At 38.2% G+C, this 20,211-nt stretch overlaps 1 protein-coding gene across 4 annotated transcripts in view; it reads right to left on the bottom strand.

Moving 5' to 3' along the window:
* Positions 1-15,941, bottom strand: part of LOC121735773 — an 82,744-nt gene extending 66,803 nt beyond the window's left edge. For all 4 annotated transcript variants that reach the window (XM_042126745.1, XM_042126812.1, XM_042126894.1 and 1 more), the window contains exon 1: positions 15,453-15,941. In XM_042126745.1, coding sequence (XP_041982679.1) covers positions 15,453-15,531 — 79 coding nt within the window. In that variant the 5' untranslated portion in view covers positions 15,532-15,941. The remainder of the gene's footprint in view (positions 1-15,452) is intronic.
* Between the last annotated feature and the right edge of the window lie 4,270 nt (positions 15,942-20,211).

The raw sequence follows: 20,211 nt of genomic DNA, 5'->3' as shown, positions 1-20,211 counted from the left end.
CTAAAAATAGAGAAGCATGGAAAGCGCTAAAGGAGGCCTTCACCTTCGAGGGGTTCTTACTAACACAAACATTAATCCTCTTAACTGTTACTAACAAAATATGTAATTAGTGAGAAATAAAAGGCTTTTTTTATTTATTTTTATTATAGAAATTCTGGATTTGAAATTAATAAAAGTTTTTCTGAACTTTTTGAAAAACTCCCAGTCTTTCAGATGTTTCTACGAGTCAAATGAGCGACAAAGAGTTCTGGCATAAGAAAAAAATACCCAATTAACTTCATCATTTATATTCTAACCAGTTGCAACTTACATGTTCGCATGTCCACCGTCCACCGTCCACCGGTCTGCGGTGTAACTGTGTAAAGCTATAAACGGGTACTTTCACAACCAGTCCCCGACCGCTACATTTACGTAAAAGGGTCTCGATTTCTACACATCGATGATAAAGAAATCGTTTTAAAAGAGGTTTAATGCATTCAATTTCTAGACTTGAATTTAAGAATCACTAGCATGACGCATAGGATAATTATTACTCATTGCTAAATCTGAAGTAGTAAAAGATACCGATGGCCCTTTTAAGAGGGCTACTGACCCAAAAAATTAAACATCGTCCTTCTCCTCTCTTCATTCACGCCCGTCTTTCATATTCCAGGAGAAAAAGGACGACGCGAAATCATCGCCAAGTTAGTTTTACTTGAATAAAAGACGAACTATAATGATTATAAAAAAAGTATTTTGAGCAAATTTAGGTTTTATCAATGCCTTTTTATGCTAAGTACGAGTACTCACATTTTTGGTTTTGCTCGATAGTTTTACTCGAAATCGAACAAAAACCACCGTGTGGACCGCAAAACTCACAGCTCGATGGCTCGCATCGAGCCAGTTTGAAGGCTCGAATCGAGCCGGCTTGACAAATTGACACAGTTACTCTTCTTTAGTTTTTATTAGTCGTAGCTAATTTCCTTCGAAATGGAGTAAAACTATCGAGCAATACTGAATGTGTGGACGAAAGCCCGAGCCGTGGTTTTTACTCTACGTGATTGCTCGATCGAGCAAAACCGTATGTGAGTACCGTAGGTACTTACACTTAGATCTTAAAAAAATATTAAAGAAAAGACAGCAAAATAAAGGCGAAAGTTTGTTTGGATGTATGGATGTTTGTTACTCTTTCACGCAAAACCTACTGAACGGATTTTAATGAAACTTTACTATAATATAGCTAATACATCAGAATAACACATAGGTTACAATTTAACCCGACTTTAAAAATGGAGGAGGTGTTATATTCGTTTTTTTTATGTTCAACGATTACTCCGCCGTTTGTGAACCGATTTTCAAAATTTTCCTTTTGGTGTAAAAGGTTATCATCCGAATTTGGTACCACATTCATAAAAGCGGTGACCTGATGATAAGTAATCGAGAGAACTCCTCGAAATTTATATTGGTAACATGTGGTGACTTCGGTTTCGCGAGCAGTATTCTAAGCATTTGCTACTAACAAGTAAGATTTTGCACCAATGTATACCATGGTTCGGAAGGTGCTGAGAGAACTCCTGACTCTTTATAGATACACAAGTTTGGGAGTGTCGACGTTGTTTTAAGAACGGAAAGCATAATATGCTACCTGATGCTACTATGCAAATGACATTCATCATCATCATCATTATGACTACCATAAACCATTTTGACCATATTATTGGTACTTTTCATAGCCTTTTATGATATTTAATGACGATGAATGATGAATGACGACATCTGTGGCTCGGTGGTGAGCGCATCGGTAGCTCAAGCCGGGGGTCGCGGGTTCGAATCCCGCCGACGGAACAAAAAGTTTTTCAATGTTCCCGGGTCTGGATGTGTATTAAATATGTGTATGATATAATAAAAATCTAAAATATATGTATAGTATAAATATAAAAGTATTAAATATATTTCCGTTGTCTGGTACCTGTAACACAAGTCCTTTAGGTACTTAGCACGGGGCCAGACTGACGTGGTGTGAAGCGTCCATAGATATTATTATTATTATTATTTAATGTCACTGAAACCGCGGGGCACAGCTAGTAAATATTAAATACTAGCTGTGCCGGTGAACTTCGTGTCACAGGTCACTTTAAAACCTTCCCTGGACTTCTACGAATATTTTAAGACTAAAATCAGCTCAATCCGTTCAGGCGTTTTCGAGTTTTAGCGCGACTAACACATTTGAAAATCCATTTTTATATATAAGAAGATGCAATATTATGTGTCTTAGGTTATTGGATAACGTATATAAAAATATTCGTAGGTATATAACATGTACGTGTGTACTGTGTATACGTCCGACGTCGGGAGGTGTGTCACGTATACGTGATACACTATCACTATTTGATCGGCCAAAACAGAAGTCATTACACGGCGAGGTGCTATCAGCGCGACCTTCTGACGTCACACCCTGGATTACGTCGGAAAACATCCTCCACCCGATAATCGTCACCATTAGGTCTACTGACTACTGCAAAACTACGAAGGTTGTAAGGAGTATTATACCACGAAGTTTGTAAGGTGTATACTCCTTACAACCTTCGTGGTAAAGGTAAGGGTAGAGTTTCAATGACGAGCGACGATTGCAGTGCAAATTGCCACACTTATTGCAAAGTAAAAGAATATTTTTCAAGAACAACGCAGTAAAAAACTAAAATAGGCAAAAACTTCGAATGCATTTTCCTGGTATCGACTACAAAGGAACTCAGGGTCGAAGGGCCAGACTTCCTCCTTCCCTCGATTGCCTAACTTTATAGGCCTCTAGTATCACATTACTCGCAATGAATGAATGACAGTAAATTGCGCATCTAAACGCAGAGAGCGTTTGGTAAATATTTGGTTGCGTGAACGAGACAAATATTATTCAACTAATATTGCAAAAACGTGAGTTTGCCGTGCACATTTCGAGCAAAATTAACAACGATGATAACTAAAATTAGACTCCTGAAAAATTAGTAACTAGTAAGGTCCCATATTATACGACAGCGAATTATCTCTTGGTAACTCGGTTGCCGTAGCAGCTACGCGGTACGTCAAGGTTCGTCAGTAGGAAGTAATCAAGGCATTTACATAAGCGATATCAGTCATATCATTAGTGATGATAACTGATAACCCTGTAGCGATACTTTTATCGTGTCTTATGACTTGGACGGAGACAGAACTGAATACTGATAAATTAGAAAGTAATTTGTATGTCCAGCAAGAAACATTTTAAATCATTGAATGAATTATTTTTATACGAAGAGATAATAATTATCGACGTCAATGATAAATATGAGATTTCTGACACAGACAATTTGGTTCCGAATTACGTGCATGCTTTACATGCTTGTATGATTCAATCATAGCGCACAAGCGCCTCAAAATGATATCATAACTCATAAGTAGCAAGACAATATATTGTCGCTAAGAGCGCCAGTGCAAACATGGCTACCGTGTTACATGAGTGTGCCTAACGAATTTATCAACATTGCAAATAACTAGAAGATAGCTCGATCAAGGTCAAGGCTGATGGACTGCGGAGCCGGGCACGACATCTACCGTCTCTCTCCCGCGCGCGCGCCGCCGCCTCGGCGAAGAGAGATGGTGCACGGTGGGTGTACTCCTCTGTACTCCGATCTGTTCACGACATTCCTAGCTCAAAATAAACCAAAACCATTCACAAAATGTATCGCGTCCAGTAGAACCCGTGATCCTTGGGCGGTGTTTTGCGATTTAGGTTAACGCCGAACAGGAGTGTTTTAAAACAGATCCTGCCGAGTGCCGACCATGACAACATCGGCACAAAAGTAAAACATAGCCAGTGTTTGAACTTATTAATATTAATAGAAAGTTTGGAGTTTGGACAGGTGAACACTCGTAGGTACACGCGCTGAAACAATTATCAATGCCGGTGAAAACACAAGATACACACTTTTGTTATGTAATATCGAGCCAACATACCAGCGTCATTGACATAAACATGCGAAAAAAGAATGACTGCGCTAATAAACAACACACTGGACGTTCGAGCACCCTGGTCCCTGACCCGCGGATCAGTTGAACGTTTTCGTTGTGTAAAATACACTTCGACTCTGCATTCGTCGGGCGTCAAATTGCGTAAAATAACAGACTCTATTTGGTGGTGACTGGTGCTCAGAGGAGCCATGCGTTTTATGGAGTTCCTGAATTGTGTATTTGCTCACTTTGAACACAATTAGAGACTCCCATACAGAGTTTTGTGGCTGCGTTCATTAGACGTGGACCTTTTTAGGACATTACCAGTCGGAGTACTAGTTTGATGTTTTTGGTCCCGCCATCTCAAACGAGTCTGTTTGGAAACAAACGGTAGATAAGTTAGCGATATCGCTATTTAATTTTTAACCCCCGACAAAAGAGAGGGGTGTTATAAGTTTGACGTGTATGTCTGTATGTCTGTCTGTCTGTCTGTCTGTTTGTCTGTGTGTGTATCTGTCCGTGGCATCGTAGCATCCAAACGGATGGACCGATTTTGATCTAGTTTCTTTTGTTTGAAAGCTGACATGATCGAGAGTGTTCTTAGCTATAATTCATCATCATCAGCCTGCTCAGTGCTGGACAATCAGGTTCATGAAAGGCCGTTAGCAACTTGTATTCGTTTGATGGGTTTTATATTTCATTCTAGTTCGTGACATTTTGTAATGTCAATAAACAATACGTATATACATATTAATATATATAAATCACCTGGTAATCAATAGGATATCCAACTCCTTGCCAACATGAAGCAGAGGTGTCGTGTTTGGGCTCATTTTAATTGCGACAATCAGTAAGAAATAGATAGACAGTAACTATTTACATGCTGCTGCTGCAGCATCACCTGGATTCTATAGGAACCGAGCTTTGTATGAGCCCAAAGTGGAGATTTCATGTTTGGGTTCATATTAACGGCCTCATCGAAATGGACATTGATAGATGGTAATCATGAGAATATGACCATATTGATAGGAATTATTCTGCACTAAGTATAACCAACACAAGTTTAAAAAGTATGAAATAAAATTAAATTAAGAAATTTAAAAAAAACCCCCGCCAAACAACTTTAAAAAGTAATGAAATAATATTTACTGCCTTTAAGTTCAAATAATTCCTAACTTGTGTAAAGTAATATTTTAGTCCATAATTGTTGTCAAGGTGTGTCGGGGGACCGCTAATGTAGATGTTTGATTTGAGATTTCACATTAAACATTATAGTATTTAATAAGGATCAGTTCACAGTGAACTGAATGGAGTTAATCAGCGACTTGGCGGTTGTAAGTTGGAGTTTACTTGGCGGTCCACCGACACACCGTGACGACAATTATGGACTAAAATATTACTTTACACAAGTTAGGAATTATTTGAACTTAAAGGCAGTAAATATTATTTCATTACTTTTTAAAGTTGTTTGGCGGGGGGTTTTTTTAAATTTCTTAATTTAATTTTATTGAATTAGTTGCCTTTGTGGACTATGAGAAGGCTTTTGACTCTGTTGAGACCTGGGCTGTTCTGGAAGCCCTGCAACGATGTCAAGTCGATTGGCGTTACGTCGAAGTTTTGAAAGGTCTATATAATGCCGCGTCTATGTCCGTCCGAGTACAGGGGGCCACAACAAGGCCAATATATTTGCATCGAGGAGTGAGACAGGGGGATATTATTTCCCCGAAACTGTTCACAAATGCATTAGAGGACGCCTTCAAGACCCTAAACTGGAAAGGACGTGGCATAAACGTTAATGGCAAGTACCTCTCACACCTTCGTTTCGTTGACGATATCGTCATATTGGCAGATCGTTGGAGGACTTGCAGGAAATGTTGAACGACCTAAATGAATCTTCCCGGCGGATCGGTCTCGGGATGAACTTGGACAAGACGAAATTCATGTTCAACGAACATGTTCTCCCGAGACCGGTTGCAGTTAACGGTGTCTTTCTCGAAGTCGTAACGGAATATGTCTATTTGGGGCACATACTGCAGGTAGGTAGACATAACTTCGAGAGAGAAACCGATAGGAGGATACAGTTGGGTTGGGCAGCATTCAGGAAGCTAAGCCACATTCTCACGTCGCATATTCCGCAGAGCTTGAAGACGAAAGTCTTCGATCAATGCGTGCTTCCCGTTATGACCTACGGGGCGGAAACCTGGCCTTTTACAGCACGGCTAGCTCGTAAGTTTTCCGTCGCTCAGCGTGCTATGGAACGCGCTATGCTCGGAGTTTCTTTGGCGGATAAGCTTCGAAATGAAACAATTCGTCAAAGAACTAAAGTCACCGACATAGTGCAGAGAATCAGTACGCTGAAGTGGAACTGGGCTGGTCACGTAGCTCGAAGAACAGACGATCGCTGGAGTAAACTTACTCTGGAATGGAGACCAAGGCTGGGAAATCAGGGTGTAGGTAGACCTCCAACTAGGTGGGACGACGATCTCCGCTTAGTTGCAGGCCCATGTTGGATGCGAGAGCAGGAGATCGATCATCTTGGCATTCATTGAGAGAGGCCTATGTCCAGCAGTGGACGACTATAGGCTGATATGATGATATGATGAATTAGTTGACACCTTTTAAGTACCAACTACCACTTTGTAGGGTTGTGACTTATAAAAATGTTGATTATTTTCGATAATGGGAAATTAAATAATTGCGTTCAATTCTACCGAGATCCTTGATCCCTTCGAAAGATTGGAGAAAAATATACCTAAGCAGTAAGGTGTGTTTTTTTACATAAAAACATCTGAATAATAATCGGCCAAGTGCGAGTCGGACTCACGCACAAAGGGTTCCGAGTCGTTATATATTATATAGAGCAAAAATAGGCCAAAAATTGTGGTTCTTGTATGGGAGACCCCTTTAATATATTTTTTTAATTTTATTATTAAATATTTTATTTTGTATCTGTTGTTATAGCGGCAACAGAAATACACAATCTGTGAAAATTTCAGAAGTCTAGCAATAGCGGTTCTTGAGATAGAGCCTGGAGACAGACTCCATCATCAGGCTGTCTAGCCAGACAGACGGATAGACAACGAAGTCTTAGCAATAAGGTCCCGGGGTACGAATCTCTAAAAACGAACGAAAGAAAAAATAAAGGGTGTGTCTGACGGATACGCGCAACATACATATATATATTATAATGCGTCACCGATTATATCAGTTGCAGATCGTGACGTGTAGGTGTCCATTTGTTTGTAAACATTCACATACCTGTCGAATACCATGTTCGCAAAATGGTTTGATTAAATGCTTTTTTCAGTTGCAGCTAGATAATTCTCGTACTCGTATATTTGGTATTTTACACGATAAAATTGAGCGCTCAAAAACATGTAGTATTGGGCTGGCCCCATATACACGTTTTTCGTATTCGTTTTTCTAATGCGGAATTTTGATTCGGAATCCCGTGATGGCGCGGCCGCACATGCATCTATCGTACGAAGCTTCGTGCGATGAGACGATGCCATTGGACGATACACGCAGATCGTCCAATGGTGTCGTTTTAAGCACGAAGCACTACACATGTGCGGCCGCGGCATGAGACTAGCGCAAACGTCGTATTTCTTCCCGCGAACGCGCCGCTTGCACTCGAATGAGTCGAAACGTACGTACGGAAGTCGTTCCGTACGGATAAAAACGAACGTTTGCGGGATAATTTTCTTAGTGCCAGTCTTAGGCGTAGCAACGTATATTGCATAACATAATATTGGTGACGATTACAAAACAGGTCTCAGTGGCAGCCCTGCGGCTGGTGACTCCAGCCGCCAGCGCGCAGCGGGCGTGCGTCGGTAACGCCATTATCGGGAACACGCTAAAGACGTTACCGCGGTGGCGACAAACCGACGAGCTAATTTTGTATCACGCGCCGGCTCCGTTACCGGCTCGATTTGCAAACTATTGCTCCGGTTGTTCCTTCAGCAAACGTGGTGTAACAACATCATTAGCCCGATAGCTGGTCACGTGGAACGTGAAATCGACGCGTGCCAAACCCGAATAAGGCTGATTTTCCTGTCACGCTGACTGCTCGCTAACCGTCGGCGCCGATATCGAAATGTATGAAATATCAGCGCTGACCGCTACACGCTATTCAAAAACGCTTCCTACAATTTCATACATCTCGGGCCATCAGCGCCGACGGTGCACGCGCAGTCAGCGTGACAGGAAAATCAGCCTAAAGCCGAAATACACTTTCGTGGACACTCGAACCGGCCAGCACTAGTTGCGATATCTGTGCAGTGTGTACATAAAAGGGAAGTCTTAGATAAGGCAATCGGAGGGTCGGAGAGGTGTCGTTGACCGGCGGCAGGCGCTGGGTGATACAGCGACCGGCCGCGATCGGTGCCCATTACGAGACATCCGCTGCACCGCGACGGCCGCTCGGTGCCAGGACTAGGGAGGACGATCACCATTACTTGTACTATAAAGTAACGTCTGAATTTAGGTCAGCTCTATTACACGACGCTGCCAGTAAACTAGCTGTTTTTTTTAAGAAATAGAGGAGACACAAAGCCTCATAAATAATGATACACATTATAAGCTTTTGAAACTGTATTTCGTTGGGAATGTGGAGGTAGCAAAATTGGTAATTTTCAAAATAGGCAGGACGGTGTTATGTTTGAGACATAACATTTCAGATGAGGTTAAACAACTTGTCATTCTTTAACTACTTCAGGTGGAAACTAAAAAGACACTGCAAAAATACTCTTCGTCAGGTTTTTAAATTATCAAATTAATATATTAAGCATTCTTGAAATCTAGGTTGCACATTGACGTCACCAGAAGGAAAAGCCAAACAAACAGGCTCATAAAGTAGCTGATATTCGCTCTGGCAATTCACTATCGCACATCATAAATCCACACGCAATGCCCCTATGTACGCATTGTTACAGGCATGATACGGGTGTTCCGAGCATTGTTGTTGGATTCTTCGGGAGATAATTAAATCACAGCTGAATAGAGCCCTATGGCGCTAACAATAAGATCTTTTACCGGACGTGCAGGATGTGAGACCGTGGATGTAATGAGTTTTTTTTGGGTTTTTTGCCCATTTGCCCTGCAGTGTTAGGAAAAGTTTAATTCTGATTAAATCCGAATTTTGTCTCAGAGGGACTACCGTCTTAAGTCATCTGGTAGTCACCTTCTGTCTTGTAGGATCCAGATCTTACAACAAGGGGATCTCTATTCTCTACACAATTTCCGTATTGGCCGGCCGGGTGCTAGAAGACAGGGTGCAGCAGGTAAACACTAAACAGTAAACAGGAGCACACCCGGCCCGCGTGCGCCGCTATAAACAGAGCCTGACCTGCGATAGCGCTGCGCGATAACACCAGATAACGCGACCACTTCACGATGCCCCCAATTAAATCGCAGCCAAAGGAACCACTGTCGCATCTCATCTGTAGCGGTTATACAATTATGTACATAATGTAATCGTGCAAAGGCTCACGACTCGCCTTTGGATCGTTTTATAATCGCGTACACAACTATTATTATTTTATTGGTCGGGTTTACCACTAACACAAGCCCATACTATTCAATCACAGTATTGGTTGCCAAAGTATACTGTTTTTTTGCTTATTAGTAAATAGTTAATTATTTTCAATCAAATTATCGGTGTTATTATGGACAAATGACAATAGAAGGAACTCGGACCAATGTAAACAGCGGACCGGACGAGTGGAGTCATTAAAATGGGTTAACAATTATCGCCCGCCGCCCGCGGCACTTTGGGTACGGAGTCCTATTATTATATTCTGTGCTTTGGGCGAGTTTGGGCGAGATCACTCAAGAGTCAAGATTCGCTCGCGCCTCGCTCGCTTCTAAGTTCTATCATATCACAAAGTCACACATCACATGTATATACGATGAAGTCAGTTCGAATGATGAAGTCCAATTTATTTTTTAAATTCGCTGTTGACTTCCACGTTTCCAGCGCACTGATGCACGTGCATCAAATCGTGAGCGCGAAAAGGTACCGCCATGGGTTCCATCACTTCCACCTTCACCAGTTTTATTCGACTACGGCGAAGCCAAAAGGAAAAGTAATGATTTCGGCAGTCTATGTTTGTATGTATCCTAGGAGCGGCTAAAGTACTGGTCCAATTTTAACAAATGATTGACATAGTTTTTAACCGACTACAATAAAGGAGGAGTTTCTCTGATTGCTGATATCTCAGAAATTGCTTCAAAGTAATAAGGCCCCGCCTTTGTGTACATGTCTGATTTATGAATATTGTTGTTTATCTTTAAGTTTAATTGTAACTTTTGTGCACAATAAAGTATATTTGTATTTGTATTTGTACGCCTAACAACGCTTAACTATTGATCATAGGTTGAGCATTCGAGAGTTCTCAAACTGTTTCAAATTCTGTTTAAGGTTCTTAACAGTAGTTAAGAACAGAATTTTTGCCTGAAACTAACGTACATATATATTAAATACGTAACAATAAAAACGGAGCAAAATAATTTTTAACCGACTTTTTTATTTCTTCCTGAATAAAATAATAGTTAGCCTAGTAAACGAATGATTCTAGTTGGAAAAGTCGAAAGCAGAAATTTTGACTACGGAACTTTGTTTGGACTAATTAGGAGATAAACATACTAAAAGTCCTGACCCCTCCGAGGTGAGCCTTTTGCTTTTTCTTAAATATATCAAATATTTTAGATATAAATTAAGAAAATACAAATATACTTTGGTCGTAATATAATTGATGTGTGTATTTGAATATTGACGGACACTTTTAGAAGCTCATAGGTAGGTAACGATTAGAGATAGATACAAAGTGTAAAGGACAAAGTTGTAGAGAATTTTATTAGCTTTTACTAGACATTCCGCGCGGCTTCATCCGCGTAAATTAGATATTTGAGACAAATTAGTCCAAAAAAAATATCCTACGTTGTATACTTCTTATTTGTGCCAAATAACAGAAAAATTGCTCCAGTAGTTCGCGAGATAAGCGCTTTCAAATAATTTCCTCCGTTTCTTCCATATTTTCCTCTATTTCTCCGCTCCTATTAGTCGTAGCGTGATAAAATAATTTATAGCCTATAGCCTTAACATTTAGCAATTCCTCTCAATCAATTCAGCCAATGAATTGTCAAAACTGTCAAACTGACAAATGTCAAATCAGTACAAAAATACAGAAATGAATTGCAAGCAGAGTTGCAATTTGCGATTTTAGAAAAATGAATCATATTATGATTCATGTCACGATTCTTCAAAGCGACCATTTTAGCCCCGCAGTAGTTCCTGAAATTAGCGCGTTCAAATAAGCCCTTTCCAATAATTTCCCCCCGTATTTTCCACATTTTCCTCTATTTCTTCGCTACTATTAGTCTTAACGTGATGAAATATAGCATATAGCCTTCCTCGATCAATGGGCTATCTAACACTGAAATAATTTTTCAAATCTGACCAGTATAGTTCTGAGATTAGCGCGTTCAAACAAACAAACAAACTCTTCCGCTTTATAATATTATAGTAATTACTTATTATTATAGATTATGTACTACAATAATATGTTTATCTCCTAACTAGTCCAAACAAAATTCCGTAGTCAAAATTTCTGCTTTCGACTTTTCCAAGCACACTTGCACTCCTCTTTTGAGCATTTATTTACTAGGCTATAGGTAAACTAAACATATTATTTTAATAAGCATAATACTTATTATATATTATGACGAGGAAGGAGGAGCTTATAGTGTTGGGTTGACCTACGTTTGTGTATTATAGCATGTTAATTGCTCGTGCAGCCTTGTAATCCGAGACCGACGCTATCCACTTTAAAATCTTGCCACTTGAAATATGCGAGGTTTTAGGGTTCCGTAGCCACAGGGTAAAAACGGGACCCTATTACTGAGACTTCGATGTCTGTCTCCAGGCTCTATAACTCAAGAACGGTAATAGCTAGAGAGTTGAAATTTTCACAGATTATGTATTTATGCTACCGCAACTAAAAACAAAATAAATTAAATATTTAAGGGGGGCTCCCTTACAACAAACATAATTTTTCAAACATTTTTTGCTCGGTATCAATGACAACAAGTAGGCACTTGAAATTTTCACAAAGGCCATAATTAATTTAATAATTATTAATATTTAAATAAAATAAAAATGTAAGGGGGGCTCCCATACAAAAACACAATTTTGGCCGATTTTTGCTCTATAACGGAACGGAACCCTTCGTGCGCGAGTCCGACTCGCACTTGGCCGATTATTTCTTACTTGTTGCATAATGGTTTCGCATCTACAAAAGGGGTTTTAATTTAAATTGTTTTTACAGTATTCGTTTTCGCGTTTTATATAATATTTAAATTTCTTTGCTCATTACAAAGATTATGTCCTTTGATCATCATCATCATCAAGCTCCGGCTGCCAGCAAAACAATTCAAAAAATCAAATGAAATCAAATCAAAATTGTTTTATTTCTGAATAAATTTAAAATAAATGTTTTCAGAATGTCCTACATGATGCCTACCACCGGTTCCAATTGAAAATTTATTGTGTCTGCGATACCCACGATGGACGGGTTCAACTAGATCTTCGGAGACGCGATGATAAACGTGCGACACTATAATTCTTCTGACGTGAATCACGCATGCTGAAGTTATCGTAATTGTATCGTCTGCGGTCTGAGTGCACATCTAGGAGCACAGTAGTCCAAGGCTCCTGCGTCAACGGCGGGTGTGTTCCATCAGCAACTCTACACTGCGACCGTCCTCGGTCCTCCGCGACAGTCTGCTGTTTATTTTCGTTCGCCACTAACTGAGGCGTTAAATTTAACCGTGTGTCAAGGCATCGACGGCCCGCGCCAAACAGAGACTCGTCACTCGTCTTTGATCCGCAGCAATAATATTGACCGATGCAGAACAAACAAACAGCTGAAAATAAATGTCCCGATCATAATTTATTTATCTGTTTATTATTTCGCCGTGGAAAGTGGGCCGGCCGATAGTCGTTTACGTAATATCTCTTTCATCACTCGACGTTTATCATTTCGGCGGTTTGTATTTTCAACTTGGTTAATTTTATAGCTCATTCGAGTTATTTTCTTTTAATGGGAGTCTGGTAGAGCTATGGAGTGTGATAGCGGTATTTCGCCACGATAGCGAGCCTTTAAGTAGGATGGTCTGTATAGTATACTAGATGACGCCCGCCGATGACGCTCCGTTGCACCAAAATTCCTTTATCGCGGCGGAACCGTACATTTTCCGGGATAAAAATTATCCTATTTCCTTTCTCGGGTCTCAAAGTATTCCCATACCAAATTTCAGCAAAATCGATTCAGCGGTTTGGGCGTGAAGAAGTAACAGACAGACAGACAGACAGACACACTTTCGCATTTATAATATTAGTATGGATTAAACCCTTCCAGCACAAGTGAAAATGATTTCCTAGACATGTTCCTGTGCTACGGCCTACGGGGCCTCAGCGGCGGCCTGGTTGCGGGGCTGACAGTACCTTTGCATTTTGATAAACATAATTCTAAACAGGTATAATGTACATCATGAACTCCTTGCACGAACTTCAATAAATGGCTCGCCCCTCGCCCGTTCCTTTTGTTTATAACTGGGATGATGGCTTACCATTGTGATTGAGTGTAGTCCATCACTAAAAGATGCTAATTTTTGTATTAATATTAAATAATTTGGATGGTAGCTTCATTTAAGTTTAATGCAAGAGACTGGTCTCCACGACATAGGAAAACCTAGTGTGATGATGATGAAGATTTATTTTTAACCGACTTCAAAAAAGGAGGTATAAATGAGCATCGCAACAAATGGACATCAGGCAATTTCCATACAATGTTGGTTTTAAAAAAAAGCTGCGGGCCAGACCTAGGATTATTTAAAATAGCTAGGGCATATTAAGAACTTAAAAGAAATATATATGTTTGACTTAACCCTGTAACTGCATTTTCTGAGTAATTATTAAGCTAGGAAAAAATATTACTTAAAAGCATTACATTTAAAGATGTCTTACTGGGAAAGGGGACGTACCGGAAAAGGGAATCGTACTTGGAAAGAGGTAATATGGGGTAAGAGGTCATTTCCCAGTAAGACCCCTTTAATGAGAGCTTTTAATATTTTTTTCTAAATTTTTACTCAGAAAATGCAGTTGCAGGGTTAAGTCCATATTTTTTTTAAGTTCTTAATATGGCCAAGCTATTGTAAGTATTCTTAAGCTATTGTAAGTAAACTTTACTTTAAAAGATTATTTTTTTTCTCACTTTTTTGTGTGGGCCCCGTGCGAGTTTCTTATTTTATGTTTCTGTTCGCATATCTCTGGAACTACAAGTCTGATTTTAGTAATCCTTTGTTGGTATTGTTCAACTTAGGGAATACGGCAAGTTTCATTAAAATTGGTTCAGTAGTTTTATGAGATTGGAAATTTTAAGTACAAGTTTGGTTTTATATTTTTAATAAGACAACTTGTTATTAATATTTCCTTATCACTTTGGATGAGCCTTATTCTACAAAAAATGGGCTTAACCAAAATAATAATAGGGTAACAATGTTTTGCTGAGTCACTACACAGAGAAGTAAGGTTTAAAGACCTCTTTAAAGCTGCATATTTGGCATTTCATTATTCATGAGCTATTAGAGCCTTCTTCATTTTAATAATGTTTCAGGAATGGCTGAATTTGTACATTTTATTAACAATTTTGCTCAAATCCAAAACCTGTAATGTTGTAAGTAAGAAAAGTCTTTTTGTGTAATAAAGTTATTTTAAATTCAAGTTAGCAAAATTTGCTGATTTTATTACAACAACCAACTGTTATACCAATAAATAAATGGTGGAACCATTGTGTAGTAAAACACATTCAACTAACATGTCAGGTAATAAACATTATGTAAATAAAAACAACTTTGTTAGTAATTTGTTTACATATAAAGTTACAAAAACACTTACTAAATTACTATTTAATTGTAACAAACAAAGCATTTAATTTTTAGATAGAGGGTATAATATAAATGCATGCAAGCACGCACAGATTTAGAATCTGTAATTTGATATTTATAATATCAGAAACTAGTAATAAGATTGGAAAAAAGGTACATAATACTGTAGGTAGGTTAACATATAAGTTATTTTTTAAAAAGTCCTAAAGATGCATGGGGCATCAAAAATCAATATTGCACCTCGTTAAACACTGGGAGGTAGGTACTGCATGTGCGACCTGCACATGCAGTGCCTACTTCCCATTAAAAAAAAATTATAACATACAGGGCCCCCGTAAGGGCTACTGGTGCCTGTGTGCAAAAAAGATATTTTGGCACCCCTTTAGGCAAATTTTTTGGGTCCTTGGTTTTGGCGCCCCTAAAGATGGCGATTTGGCGCCCCTAGAGGATGGCGCCCGTGTGCATTGCACACATTGCACATATGGTAGCGGGGGCCCTGATAACATAACATCCACAATGACAAGCATGAAACAAATTAGACTCACCTCTCGCCAGATTCGCCTGATTGACCGGCGCACCATTGACTTTGATCCTCCGCCCGTCCGCAGTACATTTTAAAAGCATAATTCAATCAGGTGTTCACGTGGTACCCATTCAGGTGATGATGTCCAGCACTAAGCGTTTGTAAATTAATTATAAACACAACTTTGTACACAATCTTCAGCGCCAAGCGATTGGTCGTACTCTGTGACGTCAAGTCAATTTGAAACCACTTAACACAATATGAAACTTGCTATCTTTTAGTCTTGTACATGAATACAAAAATGATAACTAAGAGAAGGTACACAAAAACACTTACGAAGCACTGATATTTAATTGTTTATTTCCAAGTAATACATTGTTTAAGTTCATCTCCGTTTACAGTAGAAAACTAAATTGGGTCTATTTATATATTTTGTCTTGCACCAGAAAAGATCAACAGGTTGAAACAGCGACGAAATACTAATTTGATAACTCGAAAGATACGAATTGCGAAGTATCAAGTACGTGATTCAAGAAACGTCATGCTTGACAATGACACTGACATTGAGAGATGTCAAAGTGACAGTGTTTTTTTTTATTGAAAATAAATGCTCTGCAAAGGAATCTATTTGACTATTTCTCCAAACCGCAAAATTTACGCAGAGTTATATTGCGTCAAGAAACTAGAAAGTGAAGAAATTAAAAAGTAGCAACATCATAGTGTCATCCCTTTCAAATCAATCTAAGAAAAAAGGGATGACACTACGATTTTGCCACTTTTAAATTTCTTCACTTTCTTGATAGACCATAATACAATTACGCTTAATATAAAAGTATTGAAATATATTTCCGTTGGTAAGTGCTGTAACACATTACACAAGTCCTTCAGGTACTTAGCACGGGGCCAGACTGACGTGGTGTGAATATAAAGTTAATATACCTAGCGGAATAGAGCAACAATCTCGAGCTGTCAAACGAAACCGAAATTGGTTTCATCTGTGTGTAAAAATATGTGTACGTATACACTTATACAAGCATGATTGAACATCATTTTTATGAGATGAAATTGTCAACGTGCGGCACGTGCCGACTGGACGTCAAAAAAAGAGTGCTGCTGTCATGTATCACACGACTCTTTTTACCACGCAGTGTTACTGATAGTGACATCTCGCTTACTCAGGCCTTTGTTTCTCTATTCCGCTAGGTATAATAACTTTATGGGATAAGCCGTGTTCGTTTCATTTTTTCGCAGTTTGGCAGCTGACTGTCAACTTCATTGAGTGTCATGTTAAATAACATCCTAACAGTTCTGACAGAAGTTATTAGGATTTTATTGAACATGACACTCAATTATGAAGTTGACAGTCAGCTGCCAAACTGCGAAAAAATGAAACGAACACGGCTTATGAAGCGTCCATAGATATTATCTATATATTAATACGTAAAAAAGAAATTATTAATGCTCTGCTCGTGGACAGTAAGCTTCTTTTAACATTAAATGTGATAGTAATAACTAATACTGAAGAAAAGATTGAGTTTATTCCTGTAAATACAAAACGTATTGAGAAATTTAAAAGTAAACTTGTTTCAAGTCTTCAGCGCTTAGATATGTCAAATAAACCAGATGAAGCTTTTAATACATTGTTTAAAGTAGTAAGAAATGAATTCAAGTCTGTGTTTATTTCTAAAACTGTCAGTTTAAATAATAAAAAAAATAATTTCAGAAATTGGGCAACTCCAGGTATTATTGTAAGTCTTAGAGCATTAAACCAGCCTGGTTTAATGCTCTAATATGTAAGAAGGCAAAGACTTTATGAGTTATATGATGAAAAAACAATGAATACTAGTGAATCCTTTAAAATGTACGTGAACAAATATTCAACAATTTTTAGAAAAGTCTGTCAAGCTGCGAAGGCCCTCCACATAAAAGAAAAAATAAATAACTCTAAAAATAAAGTGAAAACCACCTGGAAAGTTATTGCAGATGAGACTGGAAGAGTCAACTGTCGTAACTCTAAACTTGAACTTTATATTGATGATAAAAAGGTCAACTCTGACCTTGAGGTTGCGACAGTTTTTGAGAAGTTTTTTGCTGACATTCCGATTTCAACTACAAAAGACTTAAATTCCTCACCTGAAGTTGCGGAAAGGTTACTTATAGAAAATGTCAAGGAATGTAATGTCAATTTTATTTTTAAAGAAATCGACTCTAGGGATATTATTAAGACTTTCAGATCGCTAAATGTTAAAAGTACAACTGATCTCTGGGGTATGTACACAAGAGTTATTAAATCAATAATTGACATCATTGCATCGCACTTAGCTCTAGTCTTTAAGAGGATTCCACACCGCCGTTTTTCCATACAAACGCTGTCCCTTGTTTCCTCCCTGGATAATACCGGTAGAGTTATGATTTTTTTCTTGAATATCTATGGCCACTATTAGCATGTCCCTATGTTTTCTTTTTTCAGAATTTAATTATTAAAAAAGATAAGAACGTCCAAAAACCCAAAAAAAATGGCCAGATTTTCCTCTGTGTTCAAACACCCACAAAACAAAACTGGCTAGAATATACAAAAAAAATAAAACATAGAAACACAGCTCAAGCCTTGCTTTAATTCTTAATGAAAAAATTACTAAAATCGGTTAAGTTTTGGAGAAGGAATCAGCGGACAACGAATCGAAGATTTTCTGTTCTTTTATTAGACTTTTGTCGTGTTGTCTCTATCGCGCTCTGCGGTGGGAGACTTGAGATTGGTGAGATAGCAATAAATTTTCAAATAGCTATTTTCAATTTCTCTCGCCCCTGTTGTATCCTCTTAATAATTGTGTTAAAAATGGTGTGTTCCCTGACCTAATGAAGCATAGCAAGGTGATGCCTCTCTTCAAAGCTGGGAATAAGTCTGACCCAGCTAACTACAGACCAATATCTATTTTGCCAACTTTTAGTAAAATATTTGAAAAAATAGTTCTAAATCAATTACTAGTTCACTTTAACTGTAATAATTTGTTACATAACAATCAATTTGGCTTTACTAAAGGTAGGTCCACTACAAATGCAGGCATCAGTCTTTTATGTAGTATATTTGAAGCTTGGGAGGGGTCACAGGATGCACTTGGTATCTTCTGTGACCTATCCAAAGCATTTGATTACGTTGAGCATGCTACATTAATCAGAAAATTGTATCATTATGGTATAAGGGACACAGCCCTAAAACTGTTAAGTTCTTACCTTGCAAATAGAACGCAGAGTTGAAGTTAATTCTAAAAGGTCTAATGGTAGTAAAATAAAGCTAGGTGTTCCACAAGGATCTATTTTAGGTCCCTTTCTTTTTCTCATTTACATGAATGACCTACCTTATCTAGTTAAAGATAAGCATGAGATAGTACTTTTTGCTGAAGACACTTCACAAATTTTTAATGTGAAGCGACAACAATATAACTACGACGAGGTATATTTACCTCGTCGTAATTATATTGTTGTCGCTCGTCGTCGTAATTATATTGCTCTCTCAAAAATAGTACAATGGTTTAATGCTAATATTTTACTATTAAATTCTAACAAAACGAAATTTTTAAAGTTCAGTTTGCCAAATGTTGGACAAGTACAAACCAATGTACTATTAAATGATGAGAAAATGAAATTAGTGGACACCACTGTTTTCCTAGGTATAACTTTAGACGGTAAATTATTACAGTGGGGTCAGCATATTGCAAATTTGGCGCATAGGCTCAGTTCTGCAGCTTATGCTGTTAAAAAAATCAGTGACATAACTAATGTAGAAACAGCGCGACTTGTTTACTTTAGTTACTTCCACAGCATTATGTCCAATGGAATCCTTCTATGGGGAAATGCAGCGGACATTAATTCAATATTCGTGCTGCAGAAGCGAGCCATACGTTCTATTTATAAGATGTCATCGTGTGAATCCTTAAGAGAAAAGTTTAAGGAAATAAATATTCTGACCGTCGCATCTCAATATGTTTTGGATAACGTACTGTATGTAAGAAAGAACTTAAGTAGTTTCAAAAAGAAAAGCGACAATCATTGTTTTAACACTAGGAATAAGAACAAATTAGAAATACCAGTGATCAGACTTAGCAAAATCAGCAAATCTTTTAAAGGCCAGTGTATACGCCTGTACAATAGAATCCCAGAAAACGTTAAAAATCTCTCTCTCTACACCTTGGGAATAGGGTAGTTCTTACAGGCTACTAGTATATTTTTTATAATTCCTATTGTAAATAGCTCTAAGTCATAATATTCTTATATAACACAGTCAAATTAACTAGACGCATGGTGATGACGTCATTACGATGCTTGCATGTACATTCTAACAGATTTTAGAAGTAATAGATATGTTATAGAGCGTATCACAACTCACATGTCGCCAAATCCTGCCCATATGGACACAAATTGTCAGTCGTATCACGTATGTCAATCACTACACGGCTTACACGTTTTCACTACGCTGTAAATTGTGAACAAAATACTGACTTGTGCTATAATTACCTACAAAAATTGCAGCGATACTGTGAATTTCAAAAATAGCGGGATCACCTATCACAGCCAACTGTAATTTATACGACTTTTTAATTTAAAAATCAATTATTCTTCACGAAAAATATTCTTCATGAAAAATGTTCCGTGAACCATCAAACTAAGGCACTAGTGATATGGTGTGATGCAGATTTTGGTATCGATATTTTTATCGACATTTTTTATGCGGTTGCGTAACCTTCACTAATATTATAAAGCTGAAGAGTTTGTTTGTTTGAACG

The sequence above is a fragment of the Aricia agestis genome, chromosome 1 (assembly GCF_905147365.1).
Source record: "Aricia agestis chromosome 1, ilAriAges1.1, whole genome shotgun sequence".
NCBI classification, from domain to species: domain Eukaryota; kingdom Metazoa; phylum Arthropoda; class Insecta; order Lepidoptera; family Lycaenidae; genus Aricia; species Aricia agestis.
Note: the sequence above shows the minus strand (reverse complement) of the source record. Positions and strands in the feature narration are given on the sequence as shown.